Source organism: Petaurus breviceps, unplaced genomic scaffold (genome assembly GCF_028583685.1).
Source record: "Petaurus breviceps papuanus isolate PSGF00001 unplaced genomic scaffold, PetGlider_PUasm1.0 90865, whole genome shotgun sequence".
NCBI classification, from domain to species: Eukaryota; Metazoa; Chordata; class Mammalia; order Diprotodontia; family Petauridae; genus Petaurus; species Petaurus breviceps.
The window spans coordinates 6,752,159-6,769,596 of NW_027187367.1; the positions used below are offsets into that span (position 1 = coordinate 6,752,159).

The window sequence follows — 17,438 nt, forward strand, 5'->3', positions numbered from 1 at the left end:
AGTTAATTGAAGGTGCCCTGGTCCACCTCCATCCCCTTACTCAAGGTCTCATTGTCATGGTGGGTTGACTTCTGCCCTAATTCTTTGGGCTAATGGTCTAACTGCCCTTGAATCTCAGCCCAAGTGCACCCTGTCCCCAGCTGGTGAATTACTACATGATGTTTTCAGACTCAGTTACCTTGGGAAGCAAGGAGTGTGCTGGAGCCAGCTCATAGTGGTGGATTAGGAGAGCCTATTGTTAAATTCTCAGTGTGAGCATTCGAACCCCAGAAATCAGCAAAGGCTGGTTTGACTAGTCTTGTTGATTGTCTAGACTTAAGAAAGATACAAAGTAAATGTTAATAATGCAGATTAAATTTAAATGTGTGTTATATGATATTCCCCTCCTCAAAAACAATTATTAGGGGCGGCCGGGTGGCTCATCGAGTGGAAGCACCGGCTCCAGTGTCGGGCTCAGACACTTGGCACCCACCCAGAGATAACTGGCCATGTAACCTTGAACAAGTTACTTAATCCCAATTGCTTTAGGAAAAAAAAAACATTTATTAAACATTTGCTAGCACACTCTTGATAGATTTCACCCTCCTACCCACTGCAGGAGTATCCTGAGAAGAAGCATGATTGCACCCAATGCCCTCAAGGCACCAACTAGCTGTGTGACAGTAGGGCAAATTCAATAAATACTTATTAAATGTCCACTATGCTCTCTATGGGTCTGGATTTTCTTCCTAAAAGGGAACAGTTAAGTGGCATTGAACCTGGACTTGGAGTCAGGAAGACCTCACTTCAAAACTGGTCCCAGACACTTATAACCTGTGTGACCCTGGGCAAGTCACTTAACCTCTATTTGCCTCATTTTCCTCATCTCAAAAATGGGGAAGACAATAACAGTGCCTGCCTCCCGAGGTTGTTGTGAGAATAAAAATGAGATAATGATTATAAAGCACTTAGTACAGTGACTGGCACATAAGTGTTACCTATTATTATTATGAAAATAAAAGGTGATGAAAAATGATATACACATCCAGATAAAGAACTAATGGACTCTGGGAGCAGATCGAAGCATACTATTTTCACTGTGTGTTTTTCCTCGTTTTCCCTTTTGTTCTGTTTCTTTTTTTACGTGACTACTGCAGTATAAAATATATTTGACATGACTGCACATACATAACCTAGATCAGACTGCCTGCCGTCTTGGGTAGGGGGAGGGATGGGAGGGAGAAAAATTTGGAACTCAAAATCTTATTTGAAAAAAATGAATGTGGGGAGAAAGAAAATGAAAGGGTTAGGGTTACCTATCAAGAAGGGCTCTAATAGCCTAAGAGCCAGTGACATCACAACGCCCACTCATTACCGAACCTAATTTGTTTGATTTGGAGAGGCGTTAGAGACCCAATCTCCGTATTTTGACCGACTAGAGTTCAAGTTCCGCCTTCCTTGCCCTGTGACCTTGAGCTAGTCACTCCCCTCTCGGCACCCGTAGGCAGCTCTCTGTCGACGAGTTGCGCTGCACTTACTCGTCAGCACCGGGAGCTCCACGTGCTAGTAAAAGCTAGATCTGTTCCACTGGGTTTATAATGCTAATGCTTTTCATTGTTTACGTTTAGATAGCCGCAGGGTCACGCCCCGCCCCTCGAGGGGGTGGGATGGATAGGGCACCTTTATGAGGCCTCCCCGTTACTTCCGCCAATTGGCCTGCCTGTAGAACCTTCCTGGGTCTGCGCATGCGCCTGATAGCCCGCGGTTGCAGGGGTGGGAGAGTGAGGGGAGAGTTTGGGGGCGCAGAAGGCGGAGCTGCTAGCACGAGAGAGAGTGAGGAGGAATGGTTCCTAACGGAAAATAGAAGGCCCCGGGGAAAACTGAGAGGGCGGGTTCGCCAGGCCCGAAGGAGGCGTGTCTCCCACTGCTGGGGGGAGGGTAGAACTAGGCGGAGAGACTCTGCGATTGGTTCAGGGGTAGAGGCGGGATCTGTGATTGGCCAAAAGCTGCTAGTGGGGTTTGGTTGGCTGGAGAGTCGCAGATTTGAATTTAAAAGGGTCAGGTGACCCTGACTGTGCCGGAGGCTGGGGGGGGGGGGTCTTAGAATGTGTGGTTTTGGGTGGTAGGAGGAGGAATCCTCTCCGCTCCGCCCCGCCCCTGCCTGGCCTGTCCCCTCTCCCGCCGGTGCCTTCCCTTCTCCCGCCTTGGGACTTGACGGAACCGGAGTAGGAGCAGCTGGTGAGTTAATGGGCCCGCGACTCGCGACTCCCGGGCTCGGGACGGTAGGGGGAGGGGTGTCCACGGGACTTGTGGAAGCCCGCGCCGCGGGCCTGCCCTGGGCAGATCAATCCCTTCCTTTCCCAAATCCCTCTTCCTTTCTTCACCCTTCCCCCCCCCCCCCCCCCCCCCCCCCTCCCAGCTAGCGTGTGATTCCTTATCCCATTGGCGCTTCCCGAGATCTACACTGTCCCCCTTTGGGTCCCCCCCGCCGGCCGAGACGTCCTGGCCCAAGTCTGTGTGTGTCTGTGTGTAAGGGGTGGGGGAGGGAGTTTGGTCTCAGCTGTCTCAGGTGGGCCTCGGCAGAAATTGCAAGCTGTCCAGTTGCATCCCCCACGACATTGTGTGTACACATATACTCGGAAGATATATCTTTTCCTTTCCCGTAACAGTCCACTTTTGGGAGAAGAGAGCTGAAACTGGAATTGGAGAAATGATTTTTTTTTAATTTAAAAATAGGGTGGGGGGATGCTGGAGTGGCTTTCTTTCTGTCTGCAGTCTTGAACACAGGCCTGGCACGTAGTACATGCTTAATAAATGCTTGTTGATTTCACTTGTGAATCCAGTGCTTGCTTTTCAGGCAAGTAACTTTCTTTCGGCCTCCCTGTTCTCTTCCATTGAAGGAAGGAATTGGACTAGATGGCCTCTAGGATCCTTTCCAGTTCTATATAAAAAGCCCTCTTTTGTGGTCTTTAAGATGGCACCTCACCCTACAAACGAGATCCCATATGTAGTATTGGAAGTGACTTAAGAGTTTGTCTAGACCCTCATTTTACAAATGAGAAAATAGTGGTTAAATGACTTGCCTGAGGTCTTACAGGTGACAAACGTCCAGGTCAGGATATGAACTCAGGTATTCTGGCTCCTAATGTAGATCTCCCTTCCCTCTTTTTTAGAATGAGGGAGAGGGGGCTGTTAATATATGAGGATATATATGATACTAGGACATAAGCACAAGTTAACCTCTTACTAGATCAGGACCAAGGTGTCCTAAGTACAATACAACTCGGGTTTTAGCCTGTGGGCTTAATTTGTGTTGTGGAGAAGATGAGGTAGTACATGATCAAAACATAGGTGTCCAACTTTCCATCCATTGGAGAAATCCCTAATATTGTCCATAGTGTGTTTTAACTGTAGCAGCACATTTCATTGTTGGACAGCTTCAGTTACTCCCAATTTAAGCTGAAGTCTGCTTTCCTATAATTTTTGCAGGGAATTTCTTCCCCTAATCAGCCTTTCATATATTTGAAAACTGTCTTATCTCCCCATTATCTTCTTTTCTTCAGGTAAAATACATCAAATTACTTCAAATGGAACTCATATAATACGATTTCTAGACTTCTAAAAATCTGATTCACCTCCTAGTTTTTAATAATAGCCTTAGCGAGCAACAAGTACTGTCTGGTAGAGGCCTTCTGAAATATAAAGGAAAAAGACTCCATGAAGGGTTTCTTAAAGATCCTTTTCCAACTTAAGGGGAATTGGGAGGGGGAGTGGGGGGGGAAGGGGTCACTGTATCCTCAATTTATAGTTGGAAGAATAGCTCTTTAACTCCTTTATAACAGCATCATTTCTAATATAGACTTTATCATCTACAAAGTACTTTATACTTATATCTATGTCTATATATGTCTGTCAGTCTGTCTATTCACACACATGCAAAATAAACTTGTTAACTATTCAGTTTAAATTTGGTTTGTATTGAAACCTTCATTGAGCACACTGCTGTGGATTGAAGCAAGCTAGATGGTTTGCAGAAGTCATCTATGTATGGATTACACATTTGTTCCAGTTTGCTCAAAGAATGATAAGTTGATTATGTTAATATTCCTGAGGTCATTAGTCTTTCTCTTTTCATTATCATGATGGAATAGGATGATGTATTCATCTTGCCCTGTGATCTTTTTCTCAACCAACAGTTCTTTTTTTATGAGCACTGAATCCAGAAAGGGACCTTGGAGGAAGAAGAGTCATTCAAATGAGATATGTGTTAATCAGTTAGCAAAAAGTTTCATTGCATAGTAGGAGCTTAATGAATATGCTTGTTTCCTTCCCCTTCTCCATTCCTATTGCTAACAACCTTAGGTCTAGCATATTCATTTTATACCCAAATTATTACAGTTGGTTCCTAACAGTCTTCTCTCCCTCTAATCCATGTTACTATTAAGTTAACCTTCCTAGCATATTCTTTGGTAAATATTGGCCTCTACTCAAAAACCTCTAGTAGATTCCCTTTGTCTGCAGGATAAAACCCCAATTCTTTAACCTCATATTCAATGCCTTCCATATAATCTGGTTCCTACCTACCTAGAAGATTTAGCAGCCTACCAGTTCAATGGCATTCACTGTGTAGTATTACAGGAGAAAGAAGACTAATGTGAATTTAGACTGTATCAATAGATGTACAACATTAAGAACAAGTGAATTAATTGTTAGGGATCTCAGAGGCCATATTGTCCAATACATACCTAAACAGGAATTTTTACTATCAAGCTTCTGCTTCAAGAACCCTAATGAAGGGAAATCTACCACCCAAGGCAGCCCATTTTAGTGAGAATTGTTAGGAAGCTTTGTCTTCTATCAAGCATGAATCTACCCCTGCACTTTTAGCCATTGCTTCCACATATGCACTCTGCCCTCTATTTGAAATTTTGTATCTAGTTAGGAGTGCCACATTTGGGGACTTGACAAATTTAAGTTTGCCCAAAGTGGGACAACCAGGATGCTGAAAATATTGGAGGCCATTCCATGTAATGATTAGTTGAAAGAAACAGGAATGTTTAACCTGGAGAAGAAAAGACTTGGGGGTGGACATGAGAGCTGACTTAATTTAATAACCACTTAATTCTTTGTGAAGGAATGTTACACAGAAGAGGGATTAAGCTTTTTTTTTAAACCCCAGAGGACAGTAATAAGAGTGGTAGATAAACAATTCAAAAGTAAGTTCATTTTGGCTTAGTGTAAGGAAAACCTTTCTTAAAGATATTTAGGATATTTAAAAAAAAAAAAATAGAACAGGCTGCCCAAAGAGGTAGTTTCTCTTCATCCATCCCATTACTTGAAATGGTTGAGTGAAGGACCACTTGCTAGGGATGTTGTAGAGGGAGTTCCTGTTCATGTATTAGATTGGCCTATGTAAACTCAAGTGCCTTCCAACTCTGGAGATTCTGCTTTTATCATACCTCAACTATCTTATTTAAAGCTACTACCCTGCATCTCAGCTCCAACCATTTCCCCTGTATGATGTTTTACTTCCTACATTTGCCCCTTACCTAGAATGCCCTCCAGGGCCCAATCCAAGTCCTGTTTCCTTCATTAGGCCTTAAGTGCCCTCAAGTTTGATGATTCTTCTGAACTCTTAAAACACTTCTTCTCTATACTATTCATTTAATATAGCATGTGAAGGTATGTGTTATGACATCTACCGTGTTTCCCCGATAATAAGACCTATCCCGAAAATAAGCCCTCCCCTTACTGTGTAAGATTCCTCTAAAATAAGCCCTCCCCCGAAAATAAGCCCTATTGAGATTGCTACTGTAGTGAAGGTGATCCCCTGCACTACATGCTACATTACGGTACCCTCTGTATGCACCGTCCCCCCCGTCCCGTGAAACGCACTCCGCGCTCTGAGCTGCATCCAATCAGAGCTGCGGCAGTGAGCGCGTCATCCTGTTCTTTATTGAATTCATTATTGAATAAAGGTACATTTTTTTGTTCACATTTACCTGTTTATTAAAATTGCTGTCAATGTTCATTAAAATAAGCCCTCCCCTGAAAATAAGCCCTCTGGTGTTTTTCTGTCCAAAAAAATTAATAAGACAGTGTCTTATTATCGGGGAAACACGGTAGAGAGAACAGAGTACCTGAATTAAGGAGAATACATATATAAAAAGAGAAAGAATACTAGAATACACTTCAGTATATTTGTCCTACTTCCCTAAGTAAATCATAAGCCCTTATAAGACAGAGTCTCATAATTTTTGTGTCCAGGGTGCCCAGTACACTGTTCTGTGTGTAGTAAGCTTTCAATAGGTATTTGCTGCTGATAACAAAAAGGTAGTGTAGGGGGGCAGTTAAGAGAAATGTGAGGCAGTCAGAAAATGAAAGTGTGGGGGTGGCAGGGAAATCAGGAGGTCTGACTTGATTTTTCTTACAGAAGTTATCACTGATGGAAAAGGGGAACGTGGAATTGAAGATGCCCCCAGACAAAGCCTCATCTTCTCGATTGCCTGTGATAGGCCTTGGTGCAAAGAGGAAACTAGATAAAGAGAATGCCCCTGAGCCCGAGAAGGTGAGATGGACTATAGATATGTGGGAGCCTGGGCAGGAAGAAGAAAGAATTGGGTTAGTTGGGAAGAGTGGGGAGCCCAAAGAGGTGGTGAGTGAAAAGAGGTTCTCCTCTCCAAAACTATCCTTTTTTTTTTTAGTATTTTTTTCCTAGTTAAAGACAATTTTTAACATTCATTTTTTTTTAAATTTTGAGTTCCAAATTCTCTCTCCCTCTCCCACCTCCACCTTTCTTGAGACAGTACAGTAAACAATTTGATATAGGCTATACATTAAAACTATCCTTTCTCTTTCCTCAGAAGCGGATTCGAGGTCCTGGAACAGCAGTAACTATTGCCATCTCTCATCCCAGGGTCCCCACTGTGGCTACTATGCCCAGGGCAAAAAAACAGGAAGCAGGTAACTAAACACCTGTAGGTTTGACAAATGACAAAGGAATCCAAAGTTTCATCTTCCCTATTTCATATCATTAAATGACCAGAGTAATTCTGTCTTAGGTTGTATGTATAGTAGCAGATGAACAAATCTTAGAGGAATGGGTACATTATTTCTTCAGAACATGAGGTCAACCCTAGGCTGGCTCTTATATTCTTTCAAGTATAGAAACTGCCCTGAGAGGGATGGCTAGGTGGCGCAGTGAGTAAAGCGCTGGCCCCTGAGTCGGGAGCACCTGAGTTCCGGCCTCAGACACTTAACACCCACACAAAAAAAAAACTAGCCACATAACCTTGGGCAAGTTACTTAACCCCAATTGCCCTCCAAAAAAGGCAAAAAAAACCCAAAACTGTCCTGAGGATGCTTCCTAACATCTTCCTTATCTCCTCACAGCCCAGAAGGCTCCCCTGAAAACAGGACCCTGGCATACTACAGCTGCCACCACAGGTGAGTAGGCATTACTAGCTAGATCTCAGGGAAATGAGCATAGATTGGAAATGGAAGAATGATGGAGGTATTTGGCTGCCTGTGAATCTGGGCTTGATCCCAGCTCTGCAGCTTATTATTTAGGTGAACTTAGGCAAGGTACTTAAACCTCTAGACCTTAGTTTTCTCTGTAAAATGAGGGAGTCAGTCACTACCAGCTCCAAATTAATTGATATTGAAATTATCTCTTATCTTTGTGCAGATGTAAAGAGTAGGAAGCCAGTCTCTACCACCTCTGCACCAAAACCCGGTAGGTGACTAATCTAAACTCTCAGTTTAGGCAGTGGACCACTTGCAGATGTGCTGAGTGCTCTACAAAAACTATTAAGCCCTTTTCTGTCTCCCCTGTGAGATAAAAAGGAGGGAATGGGAGGTAGTGGTGTTTGTTACTCAATGAAAGGAGAAGAGAATTGAGCTAGTTTTCACTCACCTTGCTCTTTCCCATTCCTAGTATCAGGAGTGTCCCCTAAAACAGCAAGGAAAGGATCTAGCAAGCGTCCAGCCTGGGATGTGAAGGGACAGCTGTGTGACTTACGAAAGGAGTTCAGTGCCTGCCAGGTACAGACTGAGATTCTAACCAGGGAGAATCGGGAACTAAGGAGTCAGTTTGGGCAAACTGAGCAACAAGCCAAAACTCTGGAAGCTGAGAATAAGGTGTTGATTGGGGAGCTGACTGAGGCTCGGGCCCAAGCTAAGCAAGACCAACTGGAACTGGGGAAGTTGAGTGCCCAGGTCCAGGAGCTGGAGGAACTTCTGCATACTCAGGAAGGCCTAGTTCAGTCATTGCAAGAAGAGCGGTTACAGTTGCAAGGAGAGCGAAGGGACCTCGCTGCTCGGCTTGAGGTCCAGGAGGTGAGTAATGGGACAAAGCATCATTCTCTATGTGTTCACATGGAGTTCTTCCTGATCTTCCTCCAGGAGACATTTGACTTTCTCCCTTTTTACTTATGGCTTGGAGCTTAGATTTTTCATGAGCTAAGGTCCCCCTTCTCTCAATTCTGAACTGCATCTTTCAGGGAGTTTCTATGCCTCATGCAGTTTATTTCAACTTGATTTTGAGTTTCTCTCCTCTTTCTTGCCATCTGTAATTTTCTCCTTGTCCCCTTTCTTCCATTCTATCTGTATCTCCTTTCTTGATGTGCCTTACCCCATCTTCATTCCTCCTTCTGCATCTCTTCCTTGTTCTAATCTCTATTTTTTATTCCCTGCACATCAGTTACTCTGTTCCTTCTCATAGTCTTGATACTTCCCTCTACACTTCCTAACCCCTCTTTTTCTCTTTTCCTCTCTAGGCACAACTCCAAGAATCAATGGCAGCCCTGGCCAAGAGTCAGGCAGAGATCACAACCCAGGCAGCCTTGTTGGCTGAGAGGACAGAGCATCTCCATGGTCTTGAGATGGAGCGACGGTATCTGCACAACCAGCTGCAAGAGCTCAAGGGTAACATCCGGGTCTTTTGCAGAGTCCGCCCTGCCCTACCTGGAGAGCCCACACCACCTCCTGGCCTCATTCTCTTTCCTCCTGGACCTAATGGGGCCTCTGAGCCTTCTACTCGACTCAGCCTTACTCGGCCAACTGATGATCGCTGTAGCATCATAGGAGGGCTACCAGGTCCTCCTCTCCGCTATGACTTCTCCTTTGACCGAGTGTTCCTACCAGGGAGCAAACAGAATGAGGTGTTTGAAGAAGTCTCCTTGCTTGTGCAGTCGGCCCTGGATGGTTACCCAGTGTGCATCTTTGCCTATGGCCAGACAGGCAGTGGCAAGACATTCACAATGGAAGGAGGGCCAGGGGGAGACCCTCAAGTTGAGGGGCTAATTCCACGAGCTGTAAGGCATCTCTTTTCAGTAGCCCGGAAGCTGGAGGCCCAAGGCTGGAGCTACACCTTTGTGGCTAGCTATGTGGAGATCTACAATGAAACCATCAGGGACCTGTTGGCTTGTGTGGGTGGGGCCCAAAAGTGCCAGGGGACTGAGTATGAGATTCGACTGGCTGGCCCTGGAAGTAAGGAGCTTATTGTCACCAATGCCCAATATGTCCCCGTTTCCTGCGAAGAAGAGGTAGGGATTGAGGGACAAGAGAGAAAACTGGGAAGTGGGGAGATGGAGTCAGGGGTAGGAATTGGGGATATAGGAAAGATTTGAGGCTGTGGGAAGTTGTCAGATTAGGTGCAAGGTATTGGGAGTGGGGAAATGTTTGTTCTACAGAAACCAAGAGTTGGGGAAAGAGTATGTGTGCTTGCTGAGAAGATGCTGACAATGACAGTCTTAACTCTTCCAATTCAGGTGGAGGCCCTGCTCCATCTGGCTCGACAGAATCGGGCAGTGGCTCGAACAACACAAAATGAGCAGTCATCACGAAGCCATAGTGTGTTCCAACTGCAGATTTCAGGGAAGCACATGGGCCAGAATTTACACTGTGCAGCCCCTCTCAACCTAGTAGACCTGGCTGGGAGTGAAAGACTGGACCCTGGCTTGTCCACTGGCCCTGCAGATCGAGAACGACTGAAGGAGACCCAGGCCATCAACAGCAGCCTGTCTACACTGGGGCTTGTCATCATGGCTCTGAGCAATAAGGTAGGGACAAGGGAGAGCATAGCTGAGCCATTTGTTCTGAAATTCTAAAATGCTGACTTGTCTCATTTTAATGCCACCTCCCCCCCAACCCAGGAGCCACATGTGCCATACCGGAACAGCAAGCTCACATACCTGCTGCAGAATTCTCTAAGGGGCAGTGCCAAAATGTGAGTTGGACTGGGAGTAGTAGGAATAGCAACTGATATACCAGGTTAAGGATGGAAGGGACTTGAGGACTGGCTATAAGCAACACTAATAGGGTGTGGACAGGGAGGGACAAATGTCTTAGGAATGTTGCCTTTGTGCTGAACCCCATCTCCCACCTAGGCTTATGATTGTGAATATCTCCCCATTGGAAGAAAACTTCTCAGAGTCCCTCAACTCACTGAGATTTGCCTCCAAGGTATGGACATCTCCCATTTATGAATTACTTGTTTTTGACTTGTCAGTCCCTGGATCTTTGAAAGGGCCACTGTCCTTTTTAGGGAATTGCCTATCAGGGCTCATGATAGCTCTCCTCTTTCCCAGGGCTAGGGTGTCTAGGCCCCGTGCTTCCAGATTTCCTTTGAAGGAATTCTAGAAGGGTTGTATCCATCCCAAAGGAATGGTTCTGGTGCTGACACAGGCATCTCTTCTTTTCTCCTTCCAGGTAAACCAGTGTGTTATTGGCACTGCACGAGCCAACAAGAAATAGAAGGGCCAGTCTTTGTGTCCTGTTTTTATGTTTTTTATACATGTGTAAGAGGTGATATTTGTAATTAATTAGCCTGGCAACTAGATTTATATAATTAGGTTAATATAACCATATATTACAAAATAAAGTTATCCTAGCACATGCTGTCAGAGTGATTTTGTGTGTCAGTTTACTTTTGTTGAACTGCTGCCCCCTTGTTCTTTAAGAAGTGTGTCCTAAGTAGGGATTTTTTGGAAATGAAGGCAGTGTAGAAAACAAAGCAAAGATCCCTCTAGAATTTGCTTTCTTCCACTGGGCCCTCCTCCTTCCCTTTTCCCGGGAAGTTTCTTTCTGGAAAGCTGGGGTGAGAGGTCCAGAGCTATGGCCAGGGATCGCTTTTCCTGGTGCCTTGGGGCGAGGCCCGCTGGCGGCCGTATTATCTCACCCCACCCTCCCGCACCGTTCCAGTCTGTCCCTGATTCCGAAGCCTCGGTGGTTCCGCACCGCGCTCGGGCCTGGGCAGCTCGGCCTTAGCCGCGGCGGGCCTGGCTGACGGCTCAGAAGATGACTCAACGCCCGCTCCCGAAAACCGCCTGTGAGCTCCCGCTGGAGCGCCTCATTCAAACGGCCCGGGCCCCGCCCCGTTTCCTTTTCATTGGTTCGGTCTGTTTTAACGCCCTCGGCCCCGGTAATTGTCCCACCGCTCTACTTCGGCCTTCGGCCCTCCTCCTTCCTTACTGTCCCGTGCCTCCCGCCCTCCAGGGCCTAGGAAAACGGAGCGAGGGAAGGCTGCGCCAGCCCCCAACGGCCCCGCCCCGGCGGGGAGAAGGGGGCGCTCCAGCTCCGCAGGTGCCGCGCGCGGGGTCAGAGCGGAAAGGTGGGGAAGGGAGGTGGATCCGCGCCTGCGCCTTGGCCGAGGAGGCTGGGTGGACAAAATAGGAGGGGAAGGGGCGGGGCTCGGGGCAATTAGAGAAGGGGGGTAGGGAAGGGGCCTGGGCGTGGGAGGGGGGATGGGGGGGGCCAAGGTGCGGGAGTGGGCCGGTGGGGGCGGCGCCCGGTCAGTTTCGGATTCTGGCGCTACGCGCTGAGGCCGCGGCGGGGGCGGGAGCCGAGCAGGGATTCCCTGCCGCTGGGGGCGGGCCGGGGCCACTCGGAGGGATTCCCCGTCGGCCTAGGCGCCTGGGTCCTGGGAGGAGGGCGCGCACCCAGCCCCACCCCACCCCGCGTGGCCCGCCCGGGAGGCGTAGGGGGTGGGGTGAGGTGGTTCCCGCCCCCCTCCCCCAGCTCCTCCCTCCCTCCCAGGCCCCCCCCCCCCCCTCCCCCCCCCCCACTCTGTCCGTCCCTCCCCTCCCTCCTCCTCTCCCTCCTCCTGCTGCTGCTGCTGCCGCCGCCGCCGCTGCTTTGGCTGCTGCGTCATACGCCCCAGAGCAGCCCGGACGGAGGGGCCGGGCCTGGGGACCCCCCCAGCCTCTGTCTGCCCCCACCCCCGGACGCCTGGACACCTCGGCCCCTGCCCCGGCCCCCCCCACGGCTCCCCCTCCCCAGCTCCCCGGCGGCCGCAGCTGTCACCGGTAAGGAGGAGGCGGGGAGGGTGGGGGGCCGAAGGAGGAAGGGGAGGGGGAGTCCAGGCCGGGGAGCCCCCCCTCCCCCAGGAGAGGCGTTGGCGCTAGGTGGGGGAGGGGTCCCTCTCTGGCTCCCCCCACCCTCTTGTCTCCCCCACCCAACCTCTCCAATCACATGCATGCAGAGACCCCGTTTCGAAAGGGGTGCCTCATGTCACCTCCAGGTTTGCCCCATCTCGGGGAGTAGAGATTGGGACCGGGACACGCCCCCCTCCCTAGGTACATGGGGAAGTTATCCATTCCACCCCCCCACCCCCGGGTTAAAGAACCTCAAATTTGAGGGAGACCCCAGATAATCCAGGAATAAAAGGATTCTTCAGAATGGATTGGAGGGAATCTCATTACTGAGGACTCCCCTCCCCATGAAAAGCAGGTTGTCTGAACTCTGACATCTCTGGACAGGGAAATTCCAAGATGAAGCCAGCCAGGATGTAGGGGTGGGACTAGGACCTAAGGGGAGGCCTCTCTTTCTCCAATCCATCATCCTCTTAAAATCCTTGAACCAAGAGAGAAACTCCCTGAGAGAACCAATCCCTGGAGGAATCTTGGGGGTGGGAGACTAGAGAATCAGGTGTTTGTGTGAGGGACTGAAAGAGAAGAATATGGGGTTTTGTGATGTTGAACTGGGGGAACAAGGAGAAAGCTGAAATCTTGAATACTTGTCTCCTTGGGGGAGCTAAGCAGGGAGAGGTGAATGCTGTTGGGGATGGGGGAGGTAACTCTTCCCCCCCCACCTTGTCCTACCAGGCTCCCCAGGATGCAATGGCGCAGCCCTCCCGGCTGAGCCGCTCTTCTGCCCCCCAAACCTGGGAGCCCACTCCCCCAGTCCCTTCCCCAGGTACCAGACCCCGGCTTTGGGAGGGGCAAGATGTTCTGGCCAGATGGACAGATGGACTTCTTTACCTGGGAACTATCAAGAAGGTGAGATCTGACCTCAACCTCAACCTCACTTTTCTCCTGCAACATTAACCTTAGCATTCTCTTAGATCAACAATGTCCCTTTCTCATCATTCACCTCTTATCTCTCCCAGGTGGATAGTGCTCGGGAGGTCTGTCTAGTCCAGTTTGAAGATGATTCCCAGTTTCTTGTTCTATGGAAAGACATTAGCCCTGGTGAGACACAAGGGAGCTTGGTCCCTAAAAGGAAGCGAAGACTGACTAAGGGACCAGAAGCTTGGCTCTTAAGCATAATGGGGCTAGAGCCCCAGAGCCCTTATCTCTCTTTTCTGTTTCATAGCGGCCCTCCCTGGAGAAGAGCTCCTGTGCTGTGTCTGTCGATCTGAATCTGTGGTCCCTGGAAATCGGCTGGTCAGTTGTGAGAAATGTCGACATGGTAAGGAATGACATTTGACCCTCTCCCAGCCTGTTGGGGTACTTCACCTCCACAGCCTGTTGCTATGATTTCCTTTCCATAATTTCCCTTCTTTCCCCTTTTCCTATCCCTATAATCCTAAATCTCTTCCCCTTAGTCATTCTTCCCCAATACTTCACCCTCAACCCTCCATGATCCCTCTTCTCACCCCCTCAGCATATCACCAGGATTGCCACATTCCAAGAGCCCCAGCTCCTGGAGAAGGAGATGGCCCATCCCCTTGGGTCTGCAGGCAGTGTGTCTTTGCAATCGCCACCAAGGTACAGGGATCACTTCTCTCAGTGGTACATACCACTGACCTCTCTCTATACATTGATCTCCCACCCCACTCCCAAGCTGACTTAATTTTTCTCTTTCACCACCACCAAACTATCTCAATGTGTCTGTCCCTGCAGAGGGGAGGTGCCCTGAAGAAGGGTCCTTATGCACGGGCAATGCTGGGGATGAAGTTGTCCCTGCCATATGGGCTGAAGGGGCTGGACTGGGATGCAGGACACCTGAGCAACCGGCAGCAGAGCTACTGTTACTGCGGGGGCCCTGGGGAGTGAGTCACACAGAGGGAAGGAATGGGGACAGTTTCTGGAGGGGGGTGATGCCAGCCAGTCAAGGTGGGTGCTAGGGAGAGATTTTTGGGAAGGGGGGCCTAGATGTAGTAATGGAAGTGATGGCAGATGATAGGGTCATGGAGGCACAGCAGCTGCAGACCTCACCTGGTACTCTCTTAGGTGGAATCTAAAGATGCTGCAGTGTCGGAGTTGCCTCCAATGGTTTCACGAGGCCTGCACTCAATGTCTGAGCAAACCCCTCTTGTATGGGGACAGGTGAGCTACAGGGCACAAATGGAAAAAGGGGCACATGTGGGCTGCAAGGCACTGGCAGGGTAGGGGGGGAAGGGGGCTGATTCTATAATGTTTGTATCATGATCCAGGCTACATCTTTTCTTCTCTGTCCCCAACCCCCTGGTCTCCCTCGGCCCTTTCTTCTTTCCATGTTTCTGTTACTCCTCCACTACTTTATCCGATGCTCATTTCCAGGTTCTACGAGTTTGAGTGTTGCGTCTGCCGAGGGGGACCTGAAAGTGTCAAGAGACTTCAGCTTCGATGGTGAGTTAGACAAGGAGGATTCTCTGAGACTCCTTGTCTATTGTCAACCTTCGCACCTACAAATTCATCAAGTGACTCCTCTGTGCCAGGCTCTTTAAGGCTGGGGATGGAAAGGGACCCTGCCCTCAAGGAACTCCCAGTCTGATGGGGGAGGCCACTTGCAACAATGGAGGAACTAGATGGAAGGCAGGACAAATTGGAGATAATCTCAGGAAAGACAGTAACATTAAAAAAGCACAGGTGGTGGTACTGATTTCTCCTACCCATGTAAGTGTGGCCCTATATTTCTCTAGGGTGGATGTTGCACATCTTGTCCTCTATCACCTCAGTGTTTGCTGTAAGAAGAAATATTTTGACTTTGACCGAGAGATCCTGCCATTTACGTCAGAGAACTGGGACAGCTTACTCCTGGGGGAGGTAAGGGGGAGGGGGTGCTCTTTGAGTGGGACAAGGAAAAAGAAATGCTGGGAGAGGATTCATTGCAACTGTTAACCAGCTCCTTTCTCCAGCTCTCAGACACCCCTAAGGGAGAGCGTTCTTCCCAACTTCTTTCTGCTCTCAACAACCACAAGGACCGGTAAGTGATAGTAGGGTGGGGTAGTGATAGTACGTAGTGGGGTCAACAAAAGAATGATGTAGAGGTATAGGGTATTAAGAGACTGAGGAGAACCTTAGCTGCAAATGGAGAGAAATTGCATCTCTGTGTCTTTTCTGTCTTACTACTATTTTCCTTCCACTCCTAGGTTTATCTCTGGGAAAGAGATAAAGAAACGGAAATGCTTGTTTGGGCTCCATGCTCGAACTCCTCCCCCTGTCGAACCCCCCACTGGAGATGGAGCACATACCAGGTCACTGGCCCAGGGGGGGTGGGGAGCACTTTCTGGGAGTCATCTGGGGAAAATGTACCTCTGGGGGTGTTCAGGAGGGGGCTGGGGGGGTAAGGAGGCCTCTTACAGCTTCCCTTCAGGGCAGGGCCCGGGGGTGGGGGTCTCACGCCCCCTGGGGAAGCGTCGGCGACTGGAGCCAGAGCCTCGGAAGAAGAAACCACCAAAGGGGAAGGAAGAAGAGCTGGGGGAACCCCAGGAGGGTCGGGATCGGCCAGAGCCCAGGGAGCAGAGGGAGCGGGCACGTCTTCGGAGGGCGCTGCAGGTAAAAGGGAGGAGGGGAACTAGAAAGGAGTTAGGGGAGAGGTAGCAGTAACATAATAGTGTGCTAGATTTGGGTCAGGATTTGAACTTGCTAAGTGTGTGACCACAGGCTTGTCACTTTACTTATGACCTTCAGTGTCCTTTTTCTGTAAAATGACTATGATAATAGCTGTAGTACTTCCACAGGTTTACTGTGAGGCTCAAATGAGATAATGAAAATTATTGTGAAACTATTATGCCAAAATATAGAAGTCAGTTGTTAATGAAGGTTAATTGGTTATGTGAGGGTCTCAGTACTCTTCTAAGAATACTTCTCTCCCCACCCCCATCTTCACCCCCTTTCCAGGCTTCAGTGTCTCCACCTCCCCCCAGCCCTAACCAGAGCTACCAGGGCAGCAGTGGCTACAATTTCCGGCCCACGGATGCCCGCTGCCTGCCCAGGTAAGTCTTTCCCCTTCCCCAATTACAACTCCCTGGAACCATAAATTACCAAGCACACACCACTCCCCTCATTTCTATAGTTAGTAGTCCAGGGGAGACTTTCAGCAACTCCCTCACCTATCCATATGGGTTGGGAGGAGGGCAGTGTTTGGGCTCTAGTCTTTCCTTTGGATCTTTATTATGCTATGGGGAGGTGGGACCCATCCCATCCTTGTGACCCCACCCCACACAACTCCAGCAGCCCCATCCGGATGTTCGCCTCCTTCCACCCCTCGGCCAGCACTGCAGGAACCCCTGGGGATGGAGAGCCCCCAGACAGGTGAGGACCCCCCGTCCTATGTGCTTGTGATTCCCCCTTCCCTCAAATTCTCTGGTGTCTTTCCCCTTTCTCTTCCTGTATACTTCAATCCCTGAATATATATCTGTGATTCCAATATTGTTTTCCTCTGTAACAAAAACCATTTTCTCTATTCCAAGTGGGATAACTGCTCCTTACCCTTTCTTTCCCCATAGGTCGCCATTGGACCTACAAGTTGCTGGTTTCCCTTCAGATTCCCCAAGGAGTGTTCCCCACTCAACATCATCTTCATCCCCAGACCCCTCCCCAGTTCCCTCCCGAAGATCAGCTCCCCAGGGTCCTTCCCCTCTGTGTCGTGGCTTATCTCCTGGAGCTGGTGTGGGAACCCGGGTAGGGGCTGGGTACCTGTCCCGAGGAGACCCAGTCCGTGTGCTGGCTCGGAGGGTTCGACCTGATGGCTCTGTGCAGTACCTTGTGGAGTGGGGTGGGGGAGGCATCTTCTAAAAGGAAGGGCTGATTGCTCCTCCTCTCCCTAGCCCTTATTCACATACAAACAACAGGCACTTTCACACCCTGACTTCTGACCTCACCTGCAGCTGGGATGTACCTGGGGGGGGGGGGGGGAGGGGGGAGTAGTCAGGGTGATATTGTAGCTGTTGTGGGAATGTGTATTGTAAACAGGAAAGGGAGGAGAAAATTAATAAATTAAAAAATCAAAATAAACCACGCCCCACTAACCAA

General features: G+C 49.0%; 3 protein-coding genes across 9 annotated transcripts in view; 2 read left to right on the forward strand and 1 right to left on the reverse strand.

Annotated features, from left to right (window-relative positions):
* TAPBP (TAP binding protein) overlaps positions 1–17,438 on the reverse strand; it is a 240,209-nt gene that overhangs the window by 75,595 nt on the left and 147,176 nt on the right. The window lies entirely within an intron of this gene.
* KIFC1 (kinesin family member C1) lies at positions 1,741–10,886 on the forward strand. Of its 3 annotated transcripts, none has more exons than XM_069073434.1 (11): positions 1,742–2,217; positions 6,413–6,547; positions 6,843–6,942; positions 7,372–7,425; positions 7,667–7,714; positions 7,916–8,316; positions 8,757–9,524; positions 9,750–10,040; positions 10,134–10,207; positions 10,368–10,443; positions 10,690–10,886. In XM_069073434.1, exons 2-11 carry the CDS (start codon positions 6,425–6,427, stop codon positions 10,732–10,734), a joined length of 1,980 nt encoding a protein of 659 aa, XP_068929535.1. In that variant the 5' UTR covers positions 1,742–2,217; positions 6,413–6,424; the 3' UTR covers positions 10,735–10,886. The 3 variants fall into 3 exon arrangements, with proteins under 3 accessions (XP_068929536.1, XP_068929535.1, XP_068929537.1); XM_069073436.1 differs by having other exon boundaries at positions 7,916–8,022; XM_069073435.1 differs by lacking the exon at positions 7,667–7,714 and having other exon boundaries at positions 1,741–2,217.
* On the forward strand, positions 12,071–17,320 carry PHF1 (PHD finger protein 1). Of its 5 annotated transcripts, XM_069073440.1 has the most exons (15): positions 12,071–12,284; positions 13,083–13,256; positions 13,367–13,448; positions 13,573–13,668; positions 13,864–13,967; positions 14,103–14,251; positions 14,433–14,528; positions 14,742–14,810; positions 15,104–15,227; positions 15,320–15,387; positions 15,554–15,658; positions 15,767–15,959; positions 16,305–16,399; positions 16,638–16,718; positions 16,913–17,320. In XM_069073440.1, exons 2-15 carry the CDS (start codon positions 13,098–13,100, stop codon positions 17,199–17,201), a joined length of 1,710 nt encoding a protein of 569 aa, XP_068929541.1. In that variant the 5' UTR covers positions 12,071–12,284; positions 13,083–13,097; the 3' UTR covers positions 17,202–17,320. The 5 variants fall into 5 exon arrangements, 3 of the variants coding, with proteins under 3 accessions (XP_068929541.1, XP_068929539.1, XP_068929540.1); XM_069073438.1 differs by lacking the exon at positions 12,071–12,284 and having other exon boundaries at positions 12,561–13,256; XM_069073439.1 differs by lacking the exon at positions 12,071–12,284 and having other exon boundaries at positions 12,561–13,256; positions 16,641–16,718.

Bases quoted from the DNA above. Each gene is read 5' to 3' on its own strand.
- KIFC1 (XM_069073434.1), top strand. From the start codon at position 6,425: ATGGAAAAGGGGAACGTGGAATTGAAGATGCCCCCAGACAAAGCCTCA. The intron at 6,548-6,842 runs GTGAGATGGACT...CTCTTTCCTCAG, and splicing joins ATGCCCCTGAGCCCGAGAAG to AAGCGGATTCGAGGTCCTGG. The intron at 7,426-7,666 runs GTGAGTAGGCAT...ATCTTTGTGCAG, and splicing joins TACTACAGCTGCCACCACAG to ATGTAAAGAGTAGGAAGCCA.
- PHF1 (XM_069073438.1), top strand. From the start codon at position 12,951: ATGTTGAACTGGGGGAACAAGGAGAAAGCTGAAATCTTGAATACTTGT. The intron at 15,960-16,304 runs GTAAAAGGGAGG...CCCCCTTTCCAG, and splicing joins GTCTTCGGAGGGCGCTGCAG to GCTTCAGTGTCTCCACCTCC. The intron at 16,719-16,912 runs GTGAGGACCCCC...CTTTCCCCATAG, and splicing joins GATGGAGAGCCCCCAGACAG to GTCGCCATTGGACCTACAAG.